Source organism: Myxocyprinus asiaticus, chromosome 8 (assembly GCF_019703515.2).
Source record: "Myxocyprinus asiaticus isolate MX2 ecotype Aquarium Trade chromosome 8, UBuf_Myxa_2, whole genome shotgun sequence".
NCBI lineage: Eukaryota > Metazoa > Chordata > Actinopteri > Cypriniformes > Catostomidae > Myxocyprinus > Myxocyprinus asiaticus.
In genome coordinates, this window is record NC_059351.1 from 30,197,519 (window position 1) to 30,225,169 (window position 27,651).

Here is a 27,651-nt window from a genome sequence, read left to right on the forward strand (position 1 = left end):
TTTTCTTTTTTTTTTTTTACTTTTAAATGTCACAGTTTTAGTCTTTAGAGTGGCTGTGTAACAACCTCGAGCGACAAATAATAATAATTAAAAAAAAAAAAAAAAAAAAAAAGAAGAAGAAAAAAAAGAAAAAAGTTTTAAAAAGTTAAAACTGCTTTGTAAAAAATTATTTAAGATGCCTCTAAGTCTACTTTATAATAAATACTTGGATCATTAAGATGGACATTAATTTGTTTACGGTCTTTGACGGAAACGTATAGTCCCTAGAAATAAACAACTTGATTTAATAGTCGTACTGGCCATTTAAGTGTAAAGTTCAACACTGTTGCAACCGTTGAGACCAGTTAACCAATCAAACGAACATGCGTAAAGCACGTGATCTCCTGCGCTGCACTTCCTCATGTCGTGAACATAAACTCAAAGCCAGTTAAACTGAATTCAGAAGTATTGATTACTCGAACAAGTTATGTTTAGTAAAGTTATTCGCTATTAAGCGCAGGTCAGTGTCCGTTGAGACATATTGCGTTTCTGTGAGCGGTCAGATGATTTCTCTTCTGTTCCGGGTGCAGCAGGTTGGGTAAGACACTGAGACCCACCGTTTTTTTTGTAAGAAAATGCTTTTTTCTCTCTCTCTGTATTGAGAACTCATTGAATAGTTTACCATGTCAAAAGTTAAGAATGCATGAAACTGGATTATATATGCTACTGTAGATATTGTGCAGCAGACCACATTGCACTTATTTTAGTGAGTAAAGTGAAATATGGTGTAAGTTTTCCACTGTCTTTATTCAGTTCTATGGCCAAAACAAGTTGATAGATACAACTTTCTCTGTGTTTCTTAATTTTTGTTATCTTCTCTTTCAGGGTGTATAATGAACTCCCTTAAACAGATACTGTGTACTATTGGCCTGCTTCTCTGTACAGCTGATGCAGACAATGACAGAAAACCTAATTTTGTCTTTATGATGGTGGACGATTTAGGAATTGGTGACCTTGGATGCTACGGAAACACAACCCTCGGGTTCATATATATAATTCTGTTGATTTCTTTTTTTCTGAGTTGTTCTAGGAAATTCTCACTAGCTAATTTGTTGAAAGGGCCTATGTTATGTGAATATTGCAAAATATTCTCATGTAGTCAGCTTGTTATTTTTTTCTATATACAATAGTCACAAGTGTAAAATAAGTATAGAATATAATTATACTAAATATAGCTGTTTATGTATAATTTAAGATCAGCAGATTTACCATGAATGAGATTGGCAGGAGTGTACAGTTCTCAGTTCTCAAAGCTGTTTAGAAGTTTGAAAATATTAGACATCTCTCACACAAGCAGACACACTGGCATCTCTCATAATGAAACTGTATTTGATTGTTGTTTTCTTTGCCTGCAGGACGCCTAACATTGACAGGCTGGCCTCAGAAGGGGTTAAACTGACCCAACACATAGCTGCTTCCCCACTCTGCACTCCCAGCAGGGCGGCCTTTCTCACAGGCAGATACCCCATCCGATCAGGTCAGGACGTTAGCTCTCGCATCTGGAAAGAATATGAATAAAAGTGATTGTGTTCATAGTTCTGCTGAAATAAGTCAAATGTGCTGTGTTTAAAGCAATGCTGAGACTTTTGTTTGAAAGCACCATTTTGTATATCAGAGATTAATAACAGGACATGTAATTCTAGAGGCCACATTTGGGTGGAAAATTTGATCATATTTATACACTTCAGTAGATTCATTGGTGTCATATTATTCACATTATGCAGCAAATGTTGAATGATTGAACACAATCCATGTAGAGCTGTACCTATCTTATCAGTTTGTCTTTATATTAACATTGGTTTATATGTTTAGTGTATGTACAATGGTTCTTGTATTTGCATTTCCTGTTGAGGGTGTAGGTATGGCTGGACATGGGCGTTTGGGAGTGTATCTCTTTACTGCATCGTCAGGGGGACTTCCGCGCGAAGAAATCACCTTTGCCAGGGTTGCCAAAGAGCAAGGCTATGCCACCTCTATAATCGGTAAGCTGAGCATTTCTAACATCCAGAGAGTTATTAGATAAACAATTTAGCACTTACTGTAGTATAAATTCCTAAGGGAGTGATTTCTTTCAAATCTAACTGTAAGTGATTTTCTCCGCAATTCTAGATTCAACTGACAGTCTGTTAGACTGCTAGTTCTTCTTCAATGCTTATTCTAGCGGCCTGGTAGCTCATAAACAAAACTTTGTGGACCTGTTAAGTAAGGGATAATATACAGTCAGCCGGTTGTTATCGCACAATAAACCAGACAAGGGGTCTTGTATCACCCTAAAGAGTTTATTTTGCGATAACAACCAACTGACTGTACATTATCCCACTTATTACATGGCTACTAACCAAATAAATAAATACATGGACATAAAATATTGATTTGCCTTGAAATTATGTAGTTTGAGAAGAAATAAATCGCTAAACAGTTGGAATCAACCTCTGGTTTGCGTTGGAGTGGTGTTTATTTTGTGAAAATGACCATCTGACTCAATAATCAGCCTATTACAAGACTACTTGTCAAACAAATAAATAAATAATTGGACATGAAACATTTCATGAGTTTAAATTATTTTATTAGCTTGCTTGCAGAGATTGCACAGTGAGTTGAGAAGCAGGAGAAATGGATCACAGAACCCGCATGAGCGGTCTGACACATCTAAATCCCCGGATGTTGTTACAGAGCAATATCTGACCGCTGGATGGTGCCATTGACCAATCAGAATTGAGTATTCCAGAGCAATATCAGTGTAATAAACCTGATTAACCTTTGCACCCCTGATTATCAATGTTGGCTATTGCAGTCAGCCAATCAGAAGGATTTCTACCAGGTCTTGTAATTTTTGTGTGCAGTATGCATCGGGCAGGTCATGAAAGGTCTGTGGGCATTCCATGGGCTTGCTGTCTCAGGCTGAGACCAACCACCTGAATGTTTTCTCTAATCCCATTTGGGATATTAGTGGGCTCTGACCCACTGTCAAAGCCTACATGACAAGCCGAAATTGCTGCAAGATAGACCATGACGCGTTCTTGTGTTCAACAACAGCCAAAGACGTAAAAAAAAAACATGTGCATGTATGTGATTTTCTAAAAGTTTGAGTCCACTTCTGAAAATGTTTCTATTTAGCATTTTTCTATTTTAATTGTTTATTTTTCATTATACATTATATTATCAGCATAACAGTTTGAGTGAAAAATTTGTGCAAAACCTGCATGTGAAAAATCTTGCATGTGACTTTTCACAGAACATCTTGTGAAAGTGCTTTAATGAAAGGAAATCTGTCCTTTTGTACAAAATGAGTTAACACAGTTAATGTCACAAATTTGCTTATTTGATTACTGATCACGGAATTGTGTGGAATCTTAAATATTTCTTATATTATGTCATACATTTTTCAAAACCACAGAGGGTAATCTCTAGTATGCAAGCAACAGTGAGAGAGTAGCAGGCTATTTTATTTATATGAAGTTTTTCGCAACTACATTCCAATCTACATCTTGATGTAATCCTTCCTCATGATCACGCAGCGTGTTTTCATCAGCTGAATGGGAGGATAAACACTATTAAAATGTGACGAGACTCGTGCTGCGTGTGCAAGCCATTCATGCATCACAAGCCCATCAACTATTTAGCCCTTTTTGGTGAATCGCACCTGCAGAATCCTAAAACCTTATCTCCTTATCTATTTATATTTTGAATAGACTCAGATTTTTGAACCTCACGATGTGAGTTTGTTTTCTCTTTTAATCTTTTAATGTAATTTTGAATGTGACCACGGTTTAAGGACAATACATGCTTGCTGGGTTGGAAACCTCAAGGATTAATAGTGGTGTTTTCCTTATTACATGGCATGTTGTTCTGAAAGCAAAAAGAAACAAATGAAACACAGAATGTAGGCTGTCATCCGCACAGCCTGACCGAAGCAAAGTGGGCGTGTTTACTTTGATTAGCCGAAAGTGAAGCTCTGCCGGCCTGTGATGCGCGAATGGCTTGCATGAGTCTGTTGGGTATACTGCAGTCTCATCACATTTTAATTTTTTGTTTAGTCTCCCATTCAGCTCATGAAAACATGCTGCATGATCATGAGGAAGGATTACATCAAGATGTAGATTGGAATGCAGGTGCGGAATTTCATATGAATAAAATAGTCTACTCCTCTCTCGCCACTGGCGTACCAATGATTACCCCTGCCATAGGTTGCCGACCCCTGACATAGACAATAAAAAAATTCATAGACAGAATACAAGAACACACCCTGTGTAAACGTCCCCTAAGTTCTTCCTTAAACAGAGTGACAAACTCGATTGCAAAATGGATTGCTGTGGACGTTAGGCCAGTGATGATGTTCAATGATATGGAAATTATATTGAAATAAAACAAACAATAGATTGACTTCTAAAGCCAATTTTTGTAATGTCTATTTAGGTTTTACTGGTCTGCCAGAACAATGTCTTCAAATTATCTTCATTTGGGGGCTTTTCTCAGCAAATATTGATATATGTGATTAATTAATCAGCAAATCATGTAATTAGTTTGATGAAAATGTTTGTTCCGTTGACAGCTCTAATATTTCTATATACATTTATATGTGTGTGTGTAATCTGGGTGCCACTTTTCATCAGTTACTGCCCTTAAATCTTATAACTATCTTAACAGTTATGGCTGAGGCATTTACCATTGTAAAATACCGAACAAATGTTAAAAAGAAAATCATGCAACTTTAATGCTTTTGTTTTGTTTGTGGTTGTCAATTATACCAGTCATCAATTACTGATTTTTATTACCAAAATTCTTAGGAAAATGGCACCTGGGTCTCAACTGTGAAGATAATGCCGACCACTGTCACCATCCAACCTCACATGGCTTTGACCACTTCTATGGTAGCATTATGACTAACCTTCGAGACTGCCAGACTGGACATGGCTCTGTCTTCCATGGTGTCCATGCTCACATACCCTACAAGGCCCTTAGTATTGGTCCAATCACCCTGGCTTTGCTCCATATTATAGGGGTGATAACTGTGCCCAGGAAAGTAGTTTTTGGACTTCTGGCCCTGGTAGGGTTGGTGGTGAGTATCTTTTGGCTAATGTTGTACACATTTGCCAATTTAAACTGCTTTCTCATGAGAGGAGAGGAGATTGTGGAGCAACCATTTGCATCTGAGAACCTCACACAGAAGATGACCAATGAGGCAATAGAGTTTCTGGAAAGGTATGTGTCCACTTTTCTCATTTTTGTCAAGGTGCAAAAAGCTTTTACAGTTACTGTATCTCATTGCAATTTCTGCTCAACAAATTCAGTGACTGAACTGATTTCAAGGGAAATTGTTAATCCACTACTTGAAAGGTCTATGTTGAAACTGAAGTCATATTGGTCATATTTAAAGCTGAAGTATGTAACTTTATCTTTGTTAAAATACTGTCTCCTATCCAACCTTAATATGCAGAGACAAATATTAGTTAGCCATTCATAGGTTAAATTTATCTAAAACTGTAAGCACTGTGTCTCTATAGCGCTATGAAAATCCTTGTTCCCCTTCTGTCACTCACTCGACGTTGTGTCGATGAAGTGACACTAGGGGGGGTCGCTTTGAGAAAAGGCCAATGAGAATTGGCGAGTGGAATTTGCATGCCACTCCCATAGACATACGGTATAAAAGGAGCTGGAATGCAACCACTCATTCAGATTTCTTCTTCGGAGCTGAGTGGTTGTGTTCATTCAAGCTGAACTACTACTGGTCCATTCATCTCTCTTGCTCTCACGAACTGTTGGTCTTAAGGTGCATTACTGCGGTTCTCCCCCAGCGTTGTGCAGAGTACATCCCTGGGTGCTTCAACAGCGAGAAAAATAAAAGAGTATATTTTCTCTCTAAAAGAGAATATTTCCAACTAAAAGAGTAAAGACGAAAGCGTCTTTTTCAAGATGTCTTTTCGTTTGTGTATCCTTCCTGGTTGCGATCGCTATCTCTCCGCTTCTGACGGCCACGATCGCTGTATCTCATGTTTGGGTGCTTCCCACGCAGAGACATCGTTCGTGGATGGTTCATGTCCTCATTGCGAGAACATGACCATGGCTATGTTGTGGTTGCTACAGGTATTCGGTTAGCACTGGGGGCGATTTGGGGACTTCAGTCAAGATCTTCTCCGCTGGATAGTCCCCCACGGACCTCCCATTCCCCTGCACGCTCGTATGCCCCGGTCGGGTTCTGGGATGAGACTGCGGGCCCGTCTCAGGGTGGGTTTGTGACCTCGTTCGGAACTCGCAACGAGTCTGATGCGGAAGACTCAGTTGGACTCCCACCCTCGAGTACGGTGGTCCAGTCGAGGTGGATGCGGAGCTGGTGGCCATGCTTGCCCGGGCAACCGCGAGTGTCAGACTGGAGTGGAACCCTCCGCTCCCCCCGAACCCTCGTGGCTCGACGATTGGTTCCTGGGGCCGGAGTGCTGCTCACGGCCACGCTCCACCCCCGTTCCTTTCTTCCCGGAAGTGCATGAGGAGCTTACGCGGTCGTGGCTGGCACTTTTTACTGCCAGCACCCGATTTGCGAACTCCTCTGCTCTCACTGCCCTCGACGGTGGGGCGGTGAGGGGGTACTTGGCGATTCCTCGGGTGATCAGGTGGTCACGGTGCACTTGTGCCCGTCCGAGGCTCCCGTCCAGGGCCTGTGGGCTCACGTCGTCACTGACGGTTAAAGCCTACGCCGCTGCTGGACGTGTCGCCTCCGCCCTGCACGCCATGGCTCTCCTTAAAGGTGCACCAAGTCAAGGCACTTAAAGAACTGCACGAGGGTAGTTCTGACCCGGGATTAATGCAGGAGCTGCGCTCGGCGACCAACCTCGCCCTCCGGGTGACGAAGGTCACGGTGCGGTATCTCGGGCAGGCGATGTCCACCTTGATGGTCCAGGAACGCCACCTTTGGCTCAACCTGGTCGAGTCGAGAGAGGCTGACAAGGTTTGATTCCTTGACGCCCTCATCCAGGCTGCCCTATTCGGCGATGCTGTCGGAGACTTTGCCCGGCAGTTTTCGACGGTAAGGAAGCAGACAGAGGCCATACAACATATCCTGCCCTGGCATGGCTCGAGGCCCCGCACCCCGTCTGCTCGTTACCCCCGCGGAGGTAACACCGGCTCCGCCGCAGCCCCCCCAGTGGGCCGGCCCCGGCATGGAGCCGCCTGCAGGAAACAGATGCCACCCTTCTCACGGCCGGCCACCAAGAACCCGAGGATGGCTTCAAAGCGCCCCTGAGACGGGCAGCCCAGGAAGTCGGGAACTCACCCTTCAGGAGCTGGTAAAGAGACCACTCGTTCCCCCGACGGAGGGTCGGGTGGAGAATCCCTATTTTCCTTTTCTTTTGATTTCGCCGGATGCCCAACAGGCTGCGGTGCTCACTTTTTCAAGAAATGAGCAGTTCCCTCACTTCCTGGGCCTCACAGTCAGTGTTCATGGCCGTTGTTATTACGACCGCCGGACACCGTTTCTCTCTGGCAGGTTTGGCGCCCCGGAGGCGGGACTTCCACCCCCGCACGCCCAGCTATGGCACAAGTCTGCTTCCAATGTGATGGTCTCCACGGGTCATGAGGATGCACTTCTTCCTCCCCCGTCCCAGGCCGTTACGGGGGTAGTCACAAGGACCAGGTAAGTGCTTTGATGTCCTTAGACTCGGCACGGCTACAAGTCTAACACGAGGCCCCACCTGCCGGTACGTCCGACACAGTTGTTCCCTTGGTCCCCCTCGCACGAAGCTTGGGGGCGTGGCTCGCACTCCCCAACCTGTCGCGTTGGCTGATCAGGACTGTCCGACTCGGCTATGCGATTCAGTTCGCCAGGCATCCGCCCAGGTTCAACGGCGTCCGCTTCACTGCGGTGAAAAGCAAGAAGCTGCCTTGCATGCGGATTTTGATCGAGCCTGTTCCTCCAGCTGAGGTGAAGAAGGGGTTTTTACAGCCCCTACTTCATCGTACCCAGAAAAGGTGCTCTTGGACCTGTGAGTTCTGAACCGGGCTTTGCACAGACTCCTGTTCAAGATGCTGATGCAGAAACGCATTCTAGCGAGCGTCAGCATCAAGATTGCTTCACTTTGGTAGACCTGAAGGACACGTACTTTCATGTCTCGGTTTTACCTCGACACAGACCCTTCCTGCGGTTTGCTTTCGAGGGCCGGGCATACCAGTACAAGGTTCTCCCCTTCGGTCTGTCCCTGTCACCTCACGCCTTCACGAAGGTCACAGAGGCAGCCCTTGCCCCTTTAAGGGAAGTGGGCATCCGCATTCTCAACTATCTCGATGACTGGCTGATCCTAGCTCACTCGCGGGACTTGTTGTGTGCACACAGGGACCTGGTGCTCACGCACCTCAGCCTGCTGGGGCTTTGGGTCAACTGGGAAAAGAGTAAGCTCTCCCCGGTTCAGAGCATCTTTCTCGGTATGGAGTTAGACTCGGTCTCAATGAAGGCACGCCTCACAAACGAGCGCGTGCAGTCGGTGCTGAACTATCTGAGAACATTCAAACAGAAGACGTCGGTCCCACTGAAATCTTTTCAGAGGATCCTGGGTCATATGGCATCCTCAGCGGCAGTCACGCCGCTCGGGTTGATGCATATGAGACCGCTTTAGCACTGGCTCAACACTCGAGTCGCGAGATGGGCATGGCGCCACGACACACACCGCGTGCTCGTCACGCAGGTCTGTCGCCGTCTGTTCAGCCCTTTGTCTGACCTAGCATTCCTACGGGCAGGAGTTCCCCTAGGGCAGGTCTCCAGGCATGTCGTGGTTATGACGGACTCCTCCAAGCGTGGCTGGGGCGCAGTATGCAATGGGCACGCAGCCGCCGGCCCTTGAACTGGTCCGTGACTGTGTTGGCACATCAACTGCCTCGAGTTGCTGGCAGTATTGCTCGCCCTGCGGAGGCTTTTGCTGTTGATCCGGACCAACACGGTGGCGGTTGCGCACATAAACCGCCAAGGCGGTCTATGCTCTCGTTGAATGTCGCAACTCGCCCACCGTCTCCTCCTCTGGAGTAAGCAGCGGCTCAAGTTGCTGCGAGCCACTCATATCCCGGGCAACCTCAACAGCACAGCGGACGCGCTGTCACAGCAGGTCACGCTCAGGGGAGAGTGGAGACTCCACCCTCAGGTGGTCCAGCTGATCTGGAGTCGATTCGGTCAAGCGCAGGTGGACCTTTTCGCTTCCCGGGAATCCTCCCACTGCCCGCTCTGGTATTCTCTGACCGAGGCTCCTCTCGGCACAGACGCATTGGCACACAGCTGGCCCCTGGGGCTGCGCAAGTATGCGTTTCCCCCAGTGTGCCTACTTGCACAGGTGTTGTGCAAAGTCAGTGAGGACGAGGAGCAGGTCATCCTAGTGGCACCTTATTGGCCCACCCGGACTTGGTTCTCGGACCTCACGCTCCTCGCAACAGCCCCCCCGGCCATGTGACGTATTTCCACTTGAAAGCCCCCCCCTCCCCCTGGATGGGGTGTGGTTTCTGCGGTGTCCTCCTCTTTGGAGGGACATTCCCCGACATGGACCTTATATGGCCACCAGCTGAACGATTTTGTTCCTTTTGGGGAGAAAAAAAAGAGAAAAGTCCGCGGCTGGGCTGGAAGGTCCTCATTTTTTTTTTTTTGTGCAGTCGACTTGTCCCTGAGGTGCAGGGGATCGTTTGACGCCCACAAGATCGTTGGGGGAGGTTATGTGACGGCCGGGTGCGCTGGCTACGAGGCACACAGAGGTCTACCCGTCTCGCCCCGCTAGTCCACGTAACACAGTTCAGTAGTCGTGGCGTTTTGTATAGGGACACCTAGTGTCACTTCATTGACACAACGTCAAGTGAGTGACAGAAGGGGAATGTCTCGGTTACCCTGATGGAGGGAACAAGACGTTGTGTCCCTCCTGCCACAACACCGAACTACCCGCTGAATGGGCAGGGACCTTGTCTCGGCTCCTCAGTGTAAAATCTGTATGAGTGGTTGCATTCCAGCTCTTTTTATACCTGTATGTCTGGGGGAGTGGCATGCAAATTCCACACGCCAATTCTCATTGGCCTTTTCTCAAAGATCAGAGATGTCTGGGCCCCCCCCCCCCCAGTGTCACTTCATCGACACAACGTCTCGTTCCCTCCATCATGGAACGGTGGTTACGACAGTAACCGTGACGGTTTGTTTTATGTGACCCGACCATACAAACACAATTACATTGACTCGACCAGTGGTGTGAGGTAGGGGTGGGACTATCTCTTTGTTTGACCAACGGCTAATAGGGCGCCTATTCAGAAAGCTGTTTTGAAAACAAAGTTTGTTTTTGAAATTCCATTTGGTGGTGCAGAAATAACATATTTCAGCTTTAAGCCTCTGAATTCTTATTTTTAGTAACTATTTAAACTTCATTGAAATACAATTTCTCCTGGCCCAGTGGTGGCTGGTGCTTTTCAAAAGTGGAGAAGCTGCTCAAATTACTACTCAATCAGTGACATTTCTCAACAAAAATAAAACAGTTAACTAAGCTCAAAACAGAATATCCAAGTAACTGCAAGAGTATCTCCGAACCACTGTACAATCTGCGCTTGACATTTCTTTTTCACGTACATCACCATTTGAATAATTACAGTTTTTTTTTTTTTGCAAAGTCCTGACAAATCATCATATAGAGAAGGCAGGCTTCCAGGCAGGACAAAAATGCATTAATTGAAAGCCCAATGTCCAATAAGCAGTCAAATGCAGGTTCAGTGTAAATAGCGCTAATGAAGCTCTGATAGACTCCTAGAGAATACTACCATGAAATAATGTGGTTAATGTGTTTGTCAGATAGTAATGTTAAGATTGAAAATGACTTCATTTTTTAATACACAGGAATTCAGAGAAGACTTTCTTGCTCTTCTTCTCATTCATCCAAGTCCACACTGCACTCTTTGCCTCTCCTCCCTTCAGAGGGAGAAGCCAACATGGTCTCTATGGTGATGCTGTAATGGAGGTGGACTGGAGTGTAGGTACTGAATAACTCTTTGCTTTGCCCCATGTCCATGTGCACAGAAATCGTCTAAAGATATTGACAAATCTAAAGCAAGTAAATCATGATAAGAGAGTCATGGTAACTAGCTATTAGAGAGCATTTGAAACAATTTCATCTTGTTCGGAGGTTTACCAAATTTTATTTCACATGGCAAACTGAACTAGCCCATTTTATGCTGTTTTTGCCTTTAGTTAAATTATATTCAGCAGATAGTTAAATCTATCCCCTAATGAGTTAGCTGAGCTGAGAAAGAATTTACCACAAACCACTGAGCATATCCCTTATAAGAGCACAATGAAAGGTTTCTAAAAATGTCTCTGAATCTTTTGAGCTGATAAAAAATTGGTATACTTCCCATATACATGCAATAATGACATTGTTTATAGCACTGAATACAGTCTAGGGGTTAACAGTATCTCAGAACTTTTGCACTCTGTTGTGCTGTTGATAAACTAAATGTTTGTTTTTGACAGAGACATGGAGTTTAATCCGACCAATCACATTGCCAGTGTAAAGGCCCAGGTATACATAGTTTTTGAGCATTCCGGATCAGCTCTCGCCTGGTCGACCGTGTTGCGTTTGTGAGTATACTCTTCTGACTGCGAGCGAATATGAAGGCATTTGATGCATGCCCACTACAACTTTTTTGTGATACTCTTACTAGAGTCAATGGCCGGCACATGTGCCGACGATGCGCACAGACGGTGACCGAATCAGCGAATCGAGAAAATCTTGCCGGCACACGGTCAAGATGTGCGGACTGGATTATGATTACATTTATGTCATTCATACTGTGTGCGGATTGATCACCAACGCACGCGCACCAAGTATACTTTGGCCTTAAGCGTTGTGGCGGGGTGTGCAAGAGACAAACAGTGGGTGTGGCGTCAAGCCTCGGAGAGTCTTTTATTGAAAATAATAATAAACATAAAATGTTCTTAAAAAGGGGAAAATAGTGTCCAGGGGGAATAGGGTTCAAATGAAAGGGGGATCTGGCATCCTCGCGGTGCACCGGGGCTCTGTGACGGTAAGGGAAGTGTCCAGGGGAAAGTCCAGGGCATGAGCGGGGTTCAATGACCACACACACTCCCCTCCTATCCTCCGAGGCATGAGAGGTGGCGGCATCTCTGGCGGCCTGTCTGACGCGGGGCAGGTGTGAGGGAATGGCGGTCCGGCCTCTAGCCCATTGGCCGCGACGTGTGCTCTCCTCCCTGGCGACATCTCCAACTCGAGCCGGGGGTCTGAAGATCAGGCCCAGCTGCTCTTCTTAAGACCTATACATACATGCAGCGACTTCCAGCGACAAACATGAGCGACAGCGACTTCTCATGTCTTGCGTGGTGAGCGACACGACAAAGTTGAGAACAGTTTAACTTAATGCAAATGAGGAGCGACTTTCGGGAGCGACAACCAATAGGAGTGATGACAGTGTTTACTGGAGCTCACGTCACCAGTATCCTTTGTGGTAGAGTAGAGTGCAGGCAAGACAGAGGAGAAATTAAAGTTTCTTGGAGCGATTTCACTGTTCTATATGATTTATCTGTAACCACATACATGGATATAATAAAAAATGATGCGTGGAAAGGAAAATGTTGGCAGTCTGAGTGAGTTTGATTTGTACATTGATAGTTTGTTCATCTTGTTAATGATCTGGTTAATGATTAAATGCATTGAACACTGCTATAGTTTATGTAACAATACTCTCCACAACAGAATGAATTTTTTTAGTGACAAAAAAACAAATTCCTTGTCAAATTAGAATTATATCTCGGTTTTACCAGCAATATTATTTGTAATCACAATTTTTAAAGATATGGCCAGACGTGCAGTCCACCAATAATGTTAGAGTGACAGCAGTGGAAATGTCCAGGAGCGGCTTCACAGTACAGAGACTAGCGACATCGAGTGATTAAAATCGCTACATGTGTGTACGGGGCTTTACGTGGCCAGCACCCTGCCCGCTCTGACCTGGAACAGCGAGGATGCCAGTGTGTGCATACATGGAGAATAGAAAACGGCTCCCTGTGAAGAGGCGCACTCTGCGTTTATTTGGCAGGGTTGATGCGGCTAAACACAAATCAGGGCTGCGTCCGAAACTAGGGATGCACCGATACCACTTTTTCTCTTCCGATATCTGAAATCTCAGTATCGGCCGATACCGATCCGATACCAGTGTTGTTGTTTTTCATAATCAGTTTAGAATATCTATACCTCACTGAGTGATGCTAATTATATGTAAAGAAACACAAACCTTTACCTACACATTATTTCAATATAAATGTACAAACTATTAAGAAAAACTTTATTGTTAACTAGTCTACTGGATAATGCTGCAGCAAAATTAACAGTAATTCCAGTCTAAGTGTTCAGTAGAAAAAAAGGCAGTTTTCTTTTTTTTTTTTTTTCAAAAACCATTCAACTTGTATCTGGACTTTAAAGGATTCAGATTTCTTTTTTGTTCAATTTAGTTGTAAGGTATCAGTTAACTTTTCATTCACAGTTATTTTTTGGAACCCATTAAACTTAAATATTGTTATAATTTGTAAACAAATAATAATAATACATTATTATTATTATTATTATTATTATTATTGACTTTTCGAATTTTAAATACAACAGTAATATTTTTCAATCGTGCACCTTTAACTTTAAAACCCTCTGGCTTTTATTTTGACAGTGATAAGAGGGAGGGGCGGGTTGTTCTGCCACAGTGTATATACAGGTTGAGGCTGCAGTAGGCCTACCATTTGTGTACCTCAGCAGAAATCCAGATTTGTCAGACCATTGTTTTTCCAATTGTCTACTGTCCTGTTTTGGTGAGCCTGTGCACACTGCAGCCTCAGTTTCCTGTTCTTAGCTGACAGTAGTGGTACCCGGAGGTGTCTTCTGCTGTTGTAGCCCATCCGCCCCAATTTTCAATGTGTTTTACATTCAGAAATGCTTCTCCACAAAGAACTGTTGTAATGCCTGTTTTTTTGTGATGCTGTCACCTTGCTTGGACCAGTCTGGCCATTCTCCTCTGACCTCTGTCATTAACAAGTCGTTTTTGCCCACAGAACTGCCACTCACTGGATGTTTTTTGTTTTTCGCACCACTCTATACACTCGAAAGAAGGGGTCAGCAACCTATGGCACACGTGCCAGCATTGGCACGCAGTGGGGTAATCACTGGCACACCAACAACGGCGAGAGAGGAGTAGATTATTTTATTTATATGAAATGTCACACCTGCATTCCAATCTACATCTTGATGTAATCCTTCCTCATGATCACGCAGCATGTTTTCATGAGCTGAATGGGAGTCTAAACAAAAAGTTAAAATGTGACGAGACTGCAGTATACCCAACAAACTCGTGCAGCGCGTGCAAGCCATTCACGCATCACGAGCCAGTAGCACTTCACGTTCGGGTAATCACGCAAGTAAATGCGCCCTCTTTGCTTCAGTCAGGCTGCACAGATAACAGCCTACATTTCGCACAGCCATTGACCAGGAAAATAAAAATGGCACACCATGTCAAAAGGTTGCCAACCCCTGCTCTAGAGACTGTTGGGTGCGAAAATCCCAGGAGATCAGCAGTTACAGAAATACCCAAATCAGCCTGTCTGGCATTCTATTGGTTGATGTGAACATTAACTGAAGCTCCCGACCCATATCTGCATGATTTTATACATTACACTGCTGCCACACGATTGGCTGATTAGATAATCGCATGAATAAGTAGATGTACAGGTGTACCTAATAAAGGGGGGGGGTACAAGATTACATTAACTTGCGAACTACTGAACTAGAATTGCATTTTATTAAAGGTGCACTCAGTAATTTTTTTCCCCATTAAAAAAGGTTTACTCCTAAAGAAATGAATTATAATTTTGAAACGTATGTATAAAATTATGACCACTCACATGAGATGAGGACCCTAGTCATATCATTTGCCTTATAAAAGCTGTTTTATTCTACATGAGGCAGAGGCGCCCTCATGGGGGCTGATATTTTAGAATCAAATGACGAGCTGAATACAACTCACTTAATCTCAGTAACCATTTGTTATTGTACACTCTTACTCTTGGATTAAATTAATCATGGCTGATTGTGAATAGTGAATTCCTTTAATGTCATCTGTAACCGAAAACTATTGATTTTGAATGATGCTGCATCCACACCACTAGATATCACTGCAAGTCCAAGATGACATGATCAAAAAGTTACTGGGTGCTTCTCATTTCTGAAATTCTGCATCCTTGCTTCCTAACTACACTTGGAAGGAAAAGTAAGGAGGACAGAGGAATCGAAGCAAGATGTGTTTGTAAAATGAAATGTCCTTGCTCACTTGCGTCACTTCAGAACGTGTTTTTGTGCAGCTGCAGTACCTCAGTGTGCTTGCCCTTATGTTATTTAAACTTTATTTATTAATATATTAATAATAAATCCAAATAATTCAAGATTCACTCTTGAAGTATGTGACAATTATGGTTTATTTAAACCACAAAGGTGAAACATTAATTCAAACAGTTGTGTGAGATGTGAAGGGGGAGGAGAATTTATACATGCATCAAGTCTTCCACATAGGATGCTCCGATGTTTCTTCACTCAAGTGTCCTCGATAAGCTTCCTCCATCCTCGATCCTCGCCTCCTTATGGTGCATTTAGTGAATTGATATGTACTTAATGATGGCAGACTTTGACCGGTTTTCGGGTCACTGGCTCGGACAGAGGAGCGAAGAAACGAGGATGCACAATTTAGAAAATGAGAAGCACCCACTGAGTGCACCTTTAAGGAAATACCATTGCTTGCAAAACAGCAAAAGAACAGTGTTAAAGTTATTAAGGTAAGGTAAGTTTAGGTTTTAGGTTTTGTTTAAATGAAATGCTGCATCAGAGCTGCTTTGCCATTGTCATAGCATTCAGCATGTGTTTTGTTTTCTGTCAGCTGTGCATGAGAACCAACCCACAACATTGATTCTGTGCTGTTTTTGCAGTTTGATGGCAGCCATAGTTGGTTAAATAGATGCAAAAAAGACCATTTTCAATTCAATGTGTAAATATTATGATGATATCATTACTTCCGATTAGATTTGAGTGAGAAGATTAGAGTGCTGAAATATCTAAAAAAAAATGTAAAAAATATTTGTTTGTTTTTTGGAGTCTGTACGTTAAGTGTTTCAGTTGAATTAATTGCAGAAGTTTAATACTTAGGATTAGGGGTTTAGAAAAAATTCCTTTCCAGAATGTTTGAGGAATATACAGGTGCATCTCAATAAATTAGAATGTCGTGGAAAAGTTAATTTATTTCAGTAATTCAACTCAAATTGTGAAACTCGTGTATTAAATAAATTCAATGCACACAGACTGAAGTAGTTTAAGTCTTTGGTTCTTTTAATTGTCATGATTTTGGCTCACATTTAACAAAAACCCACCAATTCACCATCTCAGAAAATTAGAATACATCATTAGACCAATAAAAAAAAACATTTTTAGTGAATTGTTGGCCTTCTGGAAAGTATGTTCATTTACTGTATATGTACTCAATACTTGGTAGGGGCTCCTTTTGCTTTAATTACTGCCTCAATTCAGCGTGGCATGGAGGTGATCAGTTTGTGGCACTGCTGAGGTGGTATGGAAGCCTAGGTTTCTTTGACAGTGGCCTTCAGCTCATCTGCATTTTTTGGTCTCTTGTTTCTCATTTTCCTCTTGACAATACCCCATAGATTCTCTATGGGGTTCAGGTCTGGTGAGTTTGCTGGCCAGTCAAGCACACCAACACCATGGTCATTTAACCAACTTTTGGTGTTTTTGGCAGTGTGGGCAGGTGCCAAATCCTGCTGGAAAATGAAATCAGCATCTTTAAAAAGCTGGTCAGCAGAAGGAAGCATGAAGTGCTCCAAAAGTTCTTGGTAAATGGGTGCAGTGACTTTGGTTTTCAAAAAACACAATGGACCAACACCAGCAGATGACATTGCACCCCAAATCATCACAGACTGTGGAAACTTAACACTGGACTTCAAGCAACTTGGGCTATGAGCTTCTCCACCCTTCCTCCAGACTCTAGGACCTTGGTTTCCAAATGAAATACAAAACTTGCTCTCATCTGAAAAGAGGACTTTGGACCACTGGGCAACAGTCCAGTTCTTCTCCTTAGCCCAGGTAAGACGCCTCTGACGTTGTCTGTGGTTCAGGAGTGGCTTGACAAGAGGGATACGACAACTGTAGCCAAATTCCTTGACATGTCTGTGTGTGGTGGCTCTTGATGCCTTGACCCCAGCCTCAGTCCATTCCTTGTGAAGTTCACCCAAATTCTTGAATCAATTTTGCTTGACAATCATAAGGCTGCGGTTCTCTCGGTTGGTTGTGCATCTTTTTCTTCCACACTTTTTCCTTCCACTCAACTTTCTGTTAACATGCTTGGATACAGCACTCTGTGAACAGCCAGCTTCTTTGGCAATGAATGTTTATGGCTTACCCTCCTTGTGAAGGGTGTCAATGATTGTCTTCTGGACAACTGTCAGATCAGCAGTCTTCCCCATGATTGTGTAGCCTAGTGAACCAAACTGAGAGACCATTTTGAAGGCTCAGGAAACCTTTGCAGGTGTTTTGAGTTGATTAGCTGATTGGCATGTCACCATATTCTAATTTTTTGAGATAGTGAATTGGTGGGTTTTTGTTAAATGTGAGCCAAAATCATCACAATTAAAAGAACCAAAGACTTAAACTACTTCAGTCTGTGTGCACTGAATTTATTTAATACACGAGTTTCACAATTTGAGTTGAATTACTGAAATAAATGAACTTTTCCACGACATTCTAATTTATTGAGATGCACCTGTAAATATAGAACTGCCTTGCAAGCACTTAAACAAGAACATCACTGCATTAGTATTTTTTTTCAACCAGGAGACATACTATTGTGGTTTACATCATCCGTAATTACAGCTAAATACTCCACCAGGTTGTTTGAGGTATTTTAGTATTGATCTAATTGACCATCTGACTTCACTGTTTTGTTGCTGTATTTAGGTCAGATCATGAAGACTCTGGAGCGCTTAAAATTGAAGGAAAACACTTTGGTGTACCTGACCTCAGATCAGGGTCCCCACCTGGAAGAGATTTCCATCCATGGAGAGGTGCACAGGGGTTGTAGTGGCATATACAAAGGTATTACATACTTGTGCAATGGGTTTTCCAAGAGCTCTCAGGGCCAATTTACAGTGTTGAGCGATTGAGCTAATTTGAACAAAGCATTATCTCTCTGCATTCTAATTTTTTTTTTTTTAATTATATATAAGGGGGAACAGCAATAAACAGCAATTTCATTCCCTCTTCCTTTTTGTCTTTTCTTGAGCAGCTGGTAAGTCAACCAATTGGGAAGGTGGAATTCGGGTTCCAGGGATTCTTCATTGGCCAGGTGTTGTACCTGCAGGGCAGGTCATTGATGAGCCCACTAGCAACATGGATCTTTTCCCCACAGTGCTGAAATTAGTTGGTGCTTCGGTACCCAGCGACAGGTGAGCATCAGTCACCTAGCAACATGATCTGATAGTCATGGCTTTGGGTAGATCTTGCTTACGGTTTCTGGTGGAACTAAACGTCCTGGTTACTTGCATAACCTCCATTCTCTGATGGAGGGAACGAGACGTTGTGTCGATGTAGTGACACTAGAGTTCACTCTTGGGAGCCCGAGACACCTCTGGTCTTTGATAAAAGGCCAATGAAAATTGGCGAGTGGTATTTGCATGCCACTCCCCCGGACATACGGGTATAAAAAGAGCTGGTATGCAACCACTCATTCAGGTTTTATGCTGAGGAGCCGAGACAAGGTCCGGTCATTTCAGCGGGTAGTTCAGCATTGTGGCAGGAGGGACACACTTCTCATTCCCTCCATCATGGAACGGAGGTTACGCAAGTAACCAGGATGTTCCCTATCGGTCACTCACTCGACGTTGTGTCGATGTAGTGACACTAGGGGTCCCTATACGAAACGCCACAACTGGCTGAACTGTGTAACGTAAACTGGCAGTGTGTGATGGGCAGACCACTGTGTGCCTCGTAGCCAGCGCACCAGGCCGACACGTAACCTCCCCCAACATAGTTATGATTGTCGAACGGCCCTTTGGGTACAAGTCGACTACCCAAGAGATAGAGACAGGCTAGCCCAGTCGTGGCCTCTTTTCCCCTTCTTTTTTTCTACTCCCTAAATAAGATGGGGATTATCCGACTGGGCCGCCAGGTCTAGTCAGGGGGTGTCCCTCCCAAGGGGAGGACACCGCGGAGACCACACCTCGCCCAAAGAGAGGGGGGGATATTTAAGTGGAAAAAATACGTCACATGGTCTTGATGATCATGTGGAGAGTCTCAAGGTAGATCCTACCCAACGGGGGAGGAGTTACTACAAACATGGAGACTGGGGCAGAGGGGCTCTGCCCAAGGAAGACGCAGTTTGCCAACAGGGAAACAAATTAGCGGAAGATATACATCACATGGGGTTACCTTACAGGGAACCGCCACATGCGGAGCACCTACCCCAGAACAGGGCTCTTAGTTAGCACGTGTACTGGGCCAGCAGCGAGTCTCTCTGAAAACTCGACTGCCACAGGGCTCGGAGGAAGTCAGCCAGGGAACATAGTTTGTGAACACTACTGCGAATTAATGGCGCACGTCTTCAGTTCAAAAGAGGTGGAAGGCGCTAGGTGCAAGCAATAAACCCGGCCGGTTATCCCGGGCTTATCCGCTTGTATCGTGTGCCACTACCTGGGACGAAACCGGTTCCACCTGTAGGTTGTAGAACCTTGCAAAGGTGTTGGGTGTTGCCCAGCCTGCTGCTCTGCAAATGTCTGTTAGAGAGGCACCCCTGGCCAGGGCCCAGGAGGCCACTACACCCTGGTAGAATGGGCTTGTAGCCCTACCGGTGGCAGCATGTCCTGAGCGTGATATGCCATAGCTATGGAGTCAATGAGCCAGTGGGCGATCCTCTGCTTGGAGACAACTCTTCCTTTCCGCTGTGCACCAAAGCAGACAAAGAGCTGCTCAGAGATTCTAAAGCTCTGCGTGCGATCTAAATAGATGCGTAAAGCATGCACCGGACACAGCAACGACAGGGCTGGGTCTGCCTCCTCCTGGGGCAGCGCTCGCAGGTTCACCACCTGATCCCTAAAAGGGGTCGTGGGAACCTTGGGCACATAGCCCGGTTGGGGTCTCAGGATCACATGAGAGTAGCCCGGACCGAACTCCAGGCACGTTTCGCTGACAGAGAACGCTTGCAGATCTCCTACTCTCTTGATGGAAGTGAGTGCAGTCAGGAGGGCAGTCTTCAAGGAGAGTGCCTTAAGCTCAGCTGACTGCAAAGGCTCAAAGGGGGCTCTCTGTAGACCCTGAAAAACTACAGAGAGGTCCCATGAGGGAACGAGGCGTGGTCTGGAGGGATTCAGCCTCCTGGTGCCTCTCAGGAATCTGATGATCAGGTCGTGCTTCCCTAAGGACTTACCGTCGACTGTGTCGTGGTGTGCTGCTATGGTGGCAATGTACACCTTCAAAGTGGAAGGGGACAGCCACCCTTCCAACCTCTCCTGCAGGAAGGAAAGCACTGATCCGACTGCGCATCTCTGGGGGTCTTCCCGTCGGGAAGAACACCACTTAGCGAACAGACGCCACTTAAAGGCATACATGCACCTCGTAGAGGGGGCCCTAGCCTGAGTGATCATGTCTACCACCGTGGGTGGTAGACACGCCGGGCCCTTGGCGACGAGCAGACGGGGTGCGGGATCTTGAGCCGCGCCGGGGCAGGATATGCCGGATAGCTTCCGTCTGCTGCTTCACCGTCGAGAACTGCTGGGCAAAGTCCTCGACGGTGTCACCGAATAGGCCAGCGTGGGAGATAAGGGCAGCAAGGAACCGTGTCTTGTCGGCCTCACCCATCTCGACCAGGTTGAGCCAAAGGTGGTGCTCCTGGACCACTAATGTGGACATCGTCCGCCCGAGAGACCGCGCCGTGACCTTTGTCGCTCGGAGAGCAAGGTCGGTTGCCGAGCGCAGTTCCTGCATCAGATCTGGGGTGGAACTACCCTCGTGCAGTTCTTTTAGCGCCTTGGCTTGGTGGACCTGCAGGAGAGCCATGGCGTGCAGGGCAGAGGCGGCTTGTCCAGCAGCGCTGTAGGCTTTAGCCGTCAGGGACGATGTGAACCTACAGGGCTTGGACGGGAGCTTTGGGCGTCCACGCCAGGTGGCGGCGCTCTGTGGGCCAAGGTGCACCTCGAGTGCCTTATCCACCGGGGGAATCGCCGTATAGCCCCTGGCTGCCCCGCCATCGAGGGTAGTGAGGGCGGGGGAACTGAGGAATCGGGACCGGGCAGTAAAAGGTGCCCCCCACGATTTCGTCAGCTCCTCGTGCACTTCCGGGAAGAAAGGCACTGGAGTGGGGCGTGGCTGCTTTGAGTGGCGCCGCGAGCCCAGGAAACAATCATTGAGCCAATGTCAAGTGAGTGACAGATAGGGAAATACAGATAAAAATGTCAGAGTAGTCAGAAAAGTAAAAAGTAAAAGTAGTCAGACACAGTAAATATAAATATTTGGGTATATAACAGTCAACAAGTTAAAGGGATAGTTCGCCCAAAAATGACTTTCTTTCTTCACCAGAACTCATTTGAAGAAAAATAGAAAAATATCTCAGCTCAGTAGCTCCTTAAAATGCAAGTGGATGGTGATCAGACTTTTGAAGCTCCAAAAATCACAGACAGTCAGCATACACGTCATCCATACAACTCCAGCTGTTAAATTAATGTCTTTTAAAGCGACACGATCACTTTTGGTGAAAAAAGATAAATATTTAAGTACTTTTTAAAGGTGCTGTAAGTGATTTTGGCTGTTCTAGAATTTCCACAAGATGAGCCCCCTCTTTACAAAACCTTGCCCTCCAAAGATACCAAACAAGCTTTATTGAGACCGACATGAGCAGAAACGGTTGTCAAAAACAACAGCATCAAAATAGTACCCTCAAATGCCAACTGTTAAGAGCAACATGCCATAAAAATAGCATTTAAGACTCAATAATTTGCAGCAACTACAATACTATGAAAGTGTGAAAAATGATTGACAAGGAGGAAAGTGTCAGAGACCGTGGCCCGCAGACACATTTTTGTTTGCTGTTTACAGTGTCTAGAGCTGTCACAGAGAGCGGTGAGATGTCTCAGGACAATTATTTATTAATATCTTTCAGGGAGTAGGAAAATGTATTGCAATGTATTGCAAATAATCGCTTACAGCACCTTTAACCATAAACCATCGCTTCCAACATTATGCACATTCACGAGAGTGCTGAGTTCCCGAAGTCCTTGTGACATATTTGCATTGTCACACGTGCATCAGTTTTTGCGTGAACATGCCAATGCAGTTATGTCACATGCGCATATTGCTGCTGACCGTAAGCAATGCTTTATAGTCAAAAAGTACTTAAACATTTATCTTTTTCACACCAAAGGCGATCGTGTCGCTTTAGAAGACATTAATTTAAGTTGTATGAATGATGTTTATACTGACTATCTGTTCTTTTTTGAGCTCCAAGGTCTGATCACCATCCACTTGCATTTTAAGGACCTGCTGAGCTAAGATATTTTTCTGTTTTTCTTCAAATGTGTTCTGCTGAAGAAAGAAAGTCATACACATCTGGGATGGTATGAGGGTGAGTAAATTATGAGAGTATTTTCATTTTTGGGTGAACTAACCCTTTAATAAGATGAACAAATGCTCAATAGCTCATTAGTACAGAATAATGATAACTATTCTGTATTATGGCCACCTAAACTGCTAAATTGACTCAACAAATACTGTAGGCTACTAGAGTAATTACAGTGCATTAATGCTTGTTTGTATTCCAGAGATATTGATGGCCATGATCTCTTACCACTGCTGCAAGGGCAAGTGGAGCATTCTGAGCATGAATTTATGTTCCATTACTGCAATGCCCACTTGAATGCTGTGAGATGGCACCCATCTGGCAGTGAGTTCTTATTCTAATTCACTCAACTATTGTGATCGCCTTCATGTCTTTCCAAACCAATATGGCTTTCTTTCTCCTGAGAAACACAAAAGGTTATATTTTAAAGAATGTCACAATCCCAGCTTTCCGTACAAAAGCAGTAGATAGTAACTCACAGTAAAGCTTAAAAAGCACATAAAAGGATTATGACATGTCAAAAACATCAAACCTCATTGGTTTTTGCACTGCTCTTGATTAAACTTTATTGACACAAGAAACAGTGAGGTTTGATGTTATTGACCTGTCTCCATATTTGTTTTGGGCTCTGTATACATGTATTTATCATTGATTTAGTTTGATCTGAGAATGATTAACAACTTACATTTTGGTCTGTTCATCATACATAGTAATTGTATGCCTTAAGAAGACAGAAAATAGTGCACATGGATACATGGAAAAAGTTGCATGAACTGATTTTATGACACTTATGACACTTTTTTATGTCATAAGTATAAGAGTATAAGCAACTTATGTGACCGGGAACTTTAACAAAGCCAATTTTAAATCAATTGCACCAAAATACCACCAACACATCAGTTTTAACACACGAGGGGACCGGGTTTTGGACCGTTGCTACTCTCCCTTCCGGGATGGCTACAAATCCCTCCCCTGCCCACCATTTGGCAAATCGGACCACTCTTTCATTCTGCTTCTGCCCGCTTACAGGCACAAACTGAAACAGGAAGCACCCACCCTCAGAATGATCCAGTGTTGGTCGGACCAATCAGACTCTACGCTACAAGACTGTTTTGATCACGCGGACTGGGAGATGTTCCGGTCCGCCTCTGATGACGACATCAAGGTTTACGCTGATAGCGTAACTTGTTTCATCAGAAAGTGCGTAGAGGATGTTGTTACGTCCAAAACAATACAGATCAACCCGAACCAGAAACCTTGGATTAATAGCGATGTTCACGTGGCACTTAATGCGCGGACCTCCGCTTTTAATTCCAGGAATGCGGAGGAGCATTAACAAGCCAGTTAAACTATCAGAGCAGCAAAACGCCAGTACAGGAACAAGATTGAAGGACAGTTTAACACCACCAACTCTAGAAGCATGTGGCAGGGAATTAATATCATCACGGACTTTAAAGGGAATAAAAACTCCACCATGAACACCGCTGCCTCTCTCCTGGATGAGCTAAATACTTTTTATGCACAGTTCGAGGGAAATAACACAGCCCTCGCAGAGAGAGCTCTCGCGGCCGAACCTACAGAGGCTAGTTCACTCTCCGTCTCTGTAGCGGATGTAACCCGATCGGGTTCCGACAGGTGAATATCCGTAAAGCCGCGGGTCCAGGCGGCATTCCGGGCCGCGTCATCAGAGCATGCGCAAAACATCTGGCTGGTGTTTTTACGGACATTTTCAACCTTTCCCTCTCTTTGTCTGTACTCCCCACATGCTTTAAAATGTCCACCATTGTGCCTGTACCAAAGCAATCCAAAATCACTTGCTTAAATGACTGGCGTCCTGTTGCTCTGACCCCCATCATCAGCAAATGCTTTGAGAGACTAATCAGAGATTACATCTGCTCTGTGCTGCCTCCATCACTGGACCCATTGCAGTTTGCTTACCGCAACAATCGCTCCACTGATGATGCCATTGCATCTACAATACATACTGCTCTCTCCCACCTGGAAAAAAGAAACACTTATGTGAGAATCTCCGGGCTCTGTGCTTAAACAGCTCACTGTGCAGCTGGATCCTGGACTTCCTGTCAAGCAGACGCCAGGTGGTTAGAATGGGCAGTAACATCTCCTCATCACTGACCCTCAACACTGGAGCACCGCAGGGCTGTGTTCTCAGCCCACTCCTGTATTCCCTGTACACACATGACTGTGTGGCAACACATAGCTCCAGTGCCATCATTAAGTTTGCTGATGATACGACGGTGGTAGGTCTGATCACTGACAATGATGAAACAGCCTACAGAGAGGAGGTGCACACTCTGACACGCTGGTGTCAGGAGCACAACTTCTCCCTCAACGTCAGTAAGACAAAGGAGCTTGTGATGGACTTCAGGAGAAGAGAAAGAGAACACAGCCCCATCACCATCAATGGAGCACCAGTGGAGAGAGTCAGCAGCTTCAAGTTCCTGGGTGTCCACATCACCGAGGAACTCACATGATCCACCTACACTGAGGTCGTTGTGAAGAAGGCTCATCAGCGCCTCTTCTTCCTGAGACGGCTGAGGAAGTTTGGAATGAACAGCCACATCCTCACACGGTTCTACACCAGCACTGCAGAGAGCATCCTGACTGGCTGCATCTCCACCTGGTACGGCAATAGCACTGCCCACAACCGCAAAGCCCTGCAAAGGGTGGTGCGAACTGTCAGACACATCATCGGAGGTGAGCTTCCCTCCCTCCAGGACATATACACCAGGCAGTGTGTGAAAAAAGCTCGGAGGATCATCAGAGACTCCAGCCACCCGAGCCATGCGCTGCTCTCACTGCTACCATCAGGCAGGCGGTATCGCAGCATCAGGACCCGCACCAGCCGACTTCATGACAGCTTCTTCCCCCAAGCAATCAGACTTTTGAACTCTTGATCTCTCACGATCAATATACATCAGCACTGCACTTTATTAATCTTATTATCTCACACTGAACTGTCATAAATTATATTCTCTTAACAACACACTGGCAACTGACTATCAACCGACAGCCTGAATGTCAATACAGTACAATACAACCTACTGTACATTTTATACTATATATACTATTTTTTTATTGTATAATGTTCATTCTATATTGTGTGTATTGTATAATGTACATTGTATGTTTTTATTTGTATATTGTGTTGTGTGTAATTATGTGTATATTAGATTTTAAATTGTGTTGTGTAAATCTGATGTTTATTGTAGATTGGTATATGTCTCATCACTGTCATGACTGCTATGTTGCTTGGAACTGCACCCAAGAATTTCACACACTATTGCACTTGTGTATATGGTTGTGTGACAATAAAAGTGATTTGATTTGATTTGATTAATTCGTGTCACTATCAACTGCTAATGTAAGGGCAGTGTCATCAGTAATGTAAGGGACTACTTTTTTAGTTATTTTACTAGTTACATTGGATTTCAAATAATCTTAACTGTCAAAATGTAAAATGTAATCCAAGAGATTATGCCTACTATTCTAGTCATGTAATTTGTAATCATCAGATTACAATTCAGAAGTAATCTAACTAGCACTGCTTGTGTTACATATAGGATATCAATAATCTTAAATGTCAAAATGTAAAATGTAAGTTATGTCCTAGTAAACCTCTGAACACCATAGAACATTGATTTTATTGATTGCAGCCTTTTAGTCTCATGACAGTAGTAAATATATTTTGATAAAAATGTTCCTGAAATTGATGTGTAAGAAGATGGATTGATTAGTTACATTCACAAAATTACTGTCTCTGTTTTTCCAGGTAGCGCAATCTGGAAGGCCTTTTTCTTTACCCCTATCTTCTACCCAGAGAATAGCTCTGCCTGCTTCCACACTCAACTCTGCTTCTGCATTGAGCCTTTCATCATACGCCATGACCCTCCACTGCTTTATGACTTGTCGAGGGATCCCTCAGAGAGCACCCCCCTGACCCCAGACACTGAGCCCAAATTCTACTCAGTTCTTGAGGCTATAAGGGCAGCAGTAAACCATCATACACAGAGTTTGAAGCCTGTCCCAGCACAGATTTCACCTCAACACCTGGTTTGGAAGCCCTGGCTCCAGCCCTGCTGCTCTTCTCTCAGTCAGCTTTGCAAGTGTGAACGAGATCATCAGATAGGGCAGCCAAGACATGAGAAGCTTTAGAAAGAACAGACCAGACTGGATCTCAAAATCTGAGTTTCAGCTTGTAAAAAGGAACAGAAATCCTTAATTAGCTTGAATTTGTGCAGACATACTGTTAATTTGTATATGATATAGTAACCTAACACAATTCACAGTTAAAATCTTCTTGATGATCCACTGTAAAGAATGTGAAGAGCTATAAAAACCCATAGGGTTTAATCGAAGGATAAGAGAATAAGGGGACAACAGAAGCATTTTAAATACTGCAGTGCACTTATTTTCTACACTGCACTGCTGAATTTGCATCACAAGATGGCACATAGGGTTAGTTGTATGACTGAAGATAAGATTTCTGGCAATAGTTTTTGTGAACATAGCCAGAGCACTGAGTTCTCTATTCTAGTTTGGAGATGTATCATCTTGATTCAACACCGTAACGTCAGGAATTTTATGAGGTTGTAATTGGTACCTCAAAACATACGCTTTGATCTATAACCGGTAATGGTGCTGTGAAGTTTTTTCTTTGTTATTTTGGTATTTTTGATATCCAATCTGTTTTGCTTATTTTTGCTTTTGACTAATCAGGCTGCACTGAATGGTTCACAATTTCCTGCCAAACATAAGAGGATCTCCACACTTACAACATCCCGTTCATTACACAAAAAATTAAAAAAAGGTTTGTATAATAAAATAAAAAGATGTTTTGTCTAATGTTTTAAGAGCCAGATGTGATATTTTTTGCTATTATGCTATTCTTTATGGCTTGGTGTATTTATCACCGTTTCTGGAACTCTTCAACATATT

At 44.2% G+C, this 27,651-nt stretch overlaps 1 protein-coding gene across 2 annotated transcripts; it reads left to right on the top strand.

Moving 5' to 3' along the window:
- The first annotated feature begins 358 nt into the window (after positions 1-358).
- Positions 359-27,568, top strand: LOC127444923 (steryl-sulfatase-like). Of its 2 annotated transcripts, none has more exons than XM_051704587.1 (10): positions 359-606; positions 865-1,021; positions 1,395-1,516; positions 1,899-2,021; positions 4,827-5,241; positions 10,877-11,013; positions 18,048-18,185; positions 18,376-18,535; positions 22,898-23,019; positions 26,486-27,568. In XM_051704587.1, exons 2-10 carry the CDS (start codon positions 873-875, stop codon positions 26,866-26,868), a joined length of 1,749 nt encoding a protein of 582 aa, XP_051560547.1. In that variant the 5' UTR covers positions 359-606; positions 865-872; the 3' UTR covers positions 26,869-27,568. The 2 variants fall into 2 exon arrangements, with proteins under 2 accessions (XP_051560547.1, XP_051560548.1); XM_051704588.1 differs by having other exon boundaries at positions 359-577.
- Positions 27,569-27,651: the final 83 nt, after the last annotated feature.

Bases quoted from the DNA above. Each gene is read 5' to 3' on its own strand.
- LOC127444923 (XM_051704587.1), top strand. From the start codon at position 873: ATGAACTCCCTTAAACAGATACTGTGTACTATTGGCCTGCTTCTCTGT. The intron at 2,022-4,826 runs GTAAGCTGAGCA...CAAAATTCTTAG, and splicing joins CTATGCCACCTCTATAATCG to GAAAATGGCACCTGGGTCTC. The intron at 18,536-22,897 runs GTGAGCATCAGT...TTTGTATTCCAG, and splicing joins GCTTCGGTACCCAGCGACAG to AGATATTGATGGCCATGATC.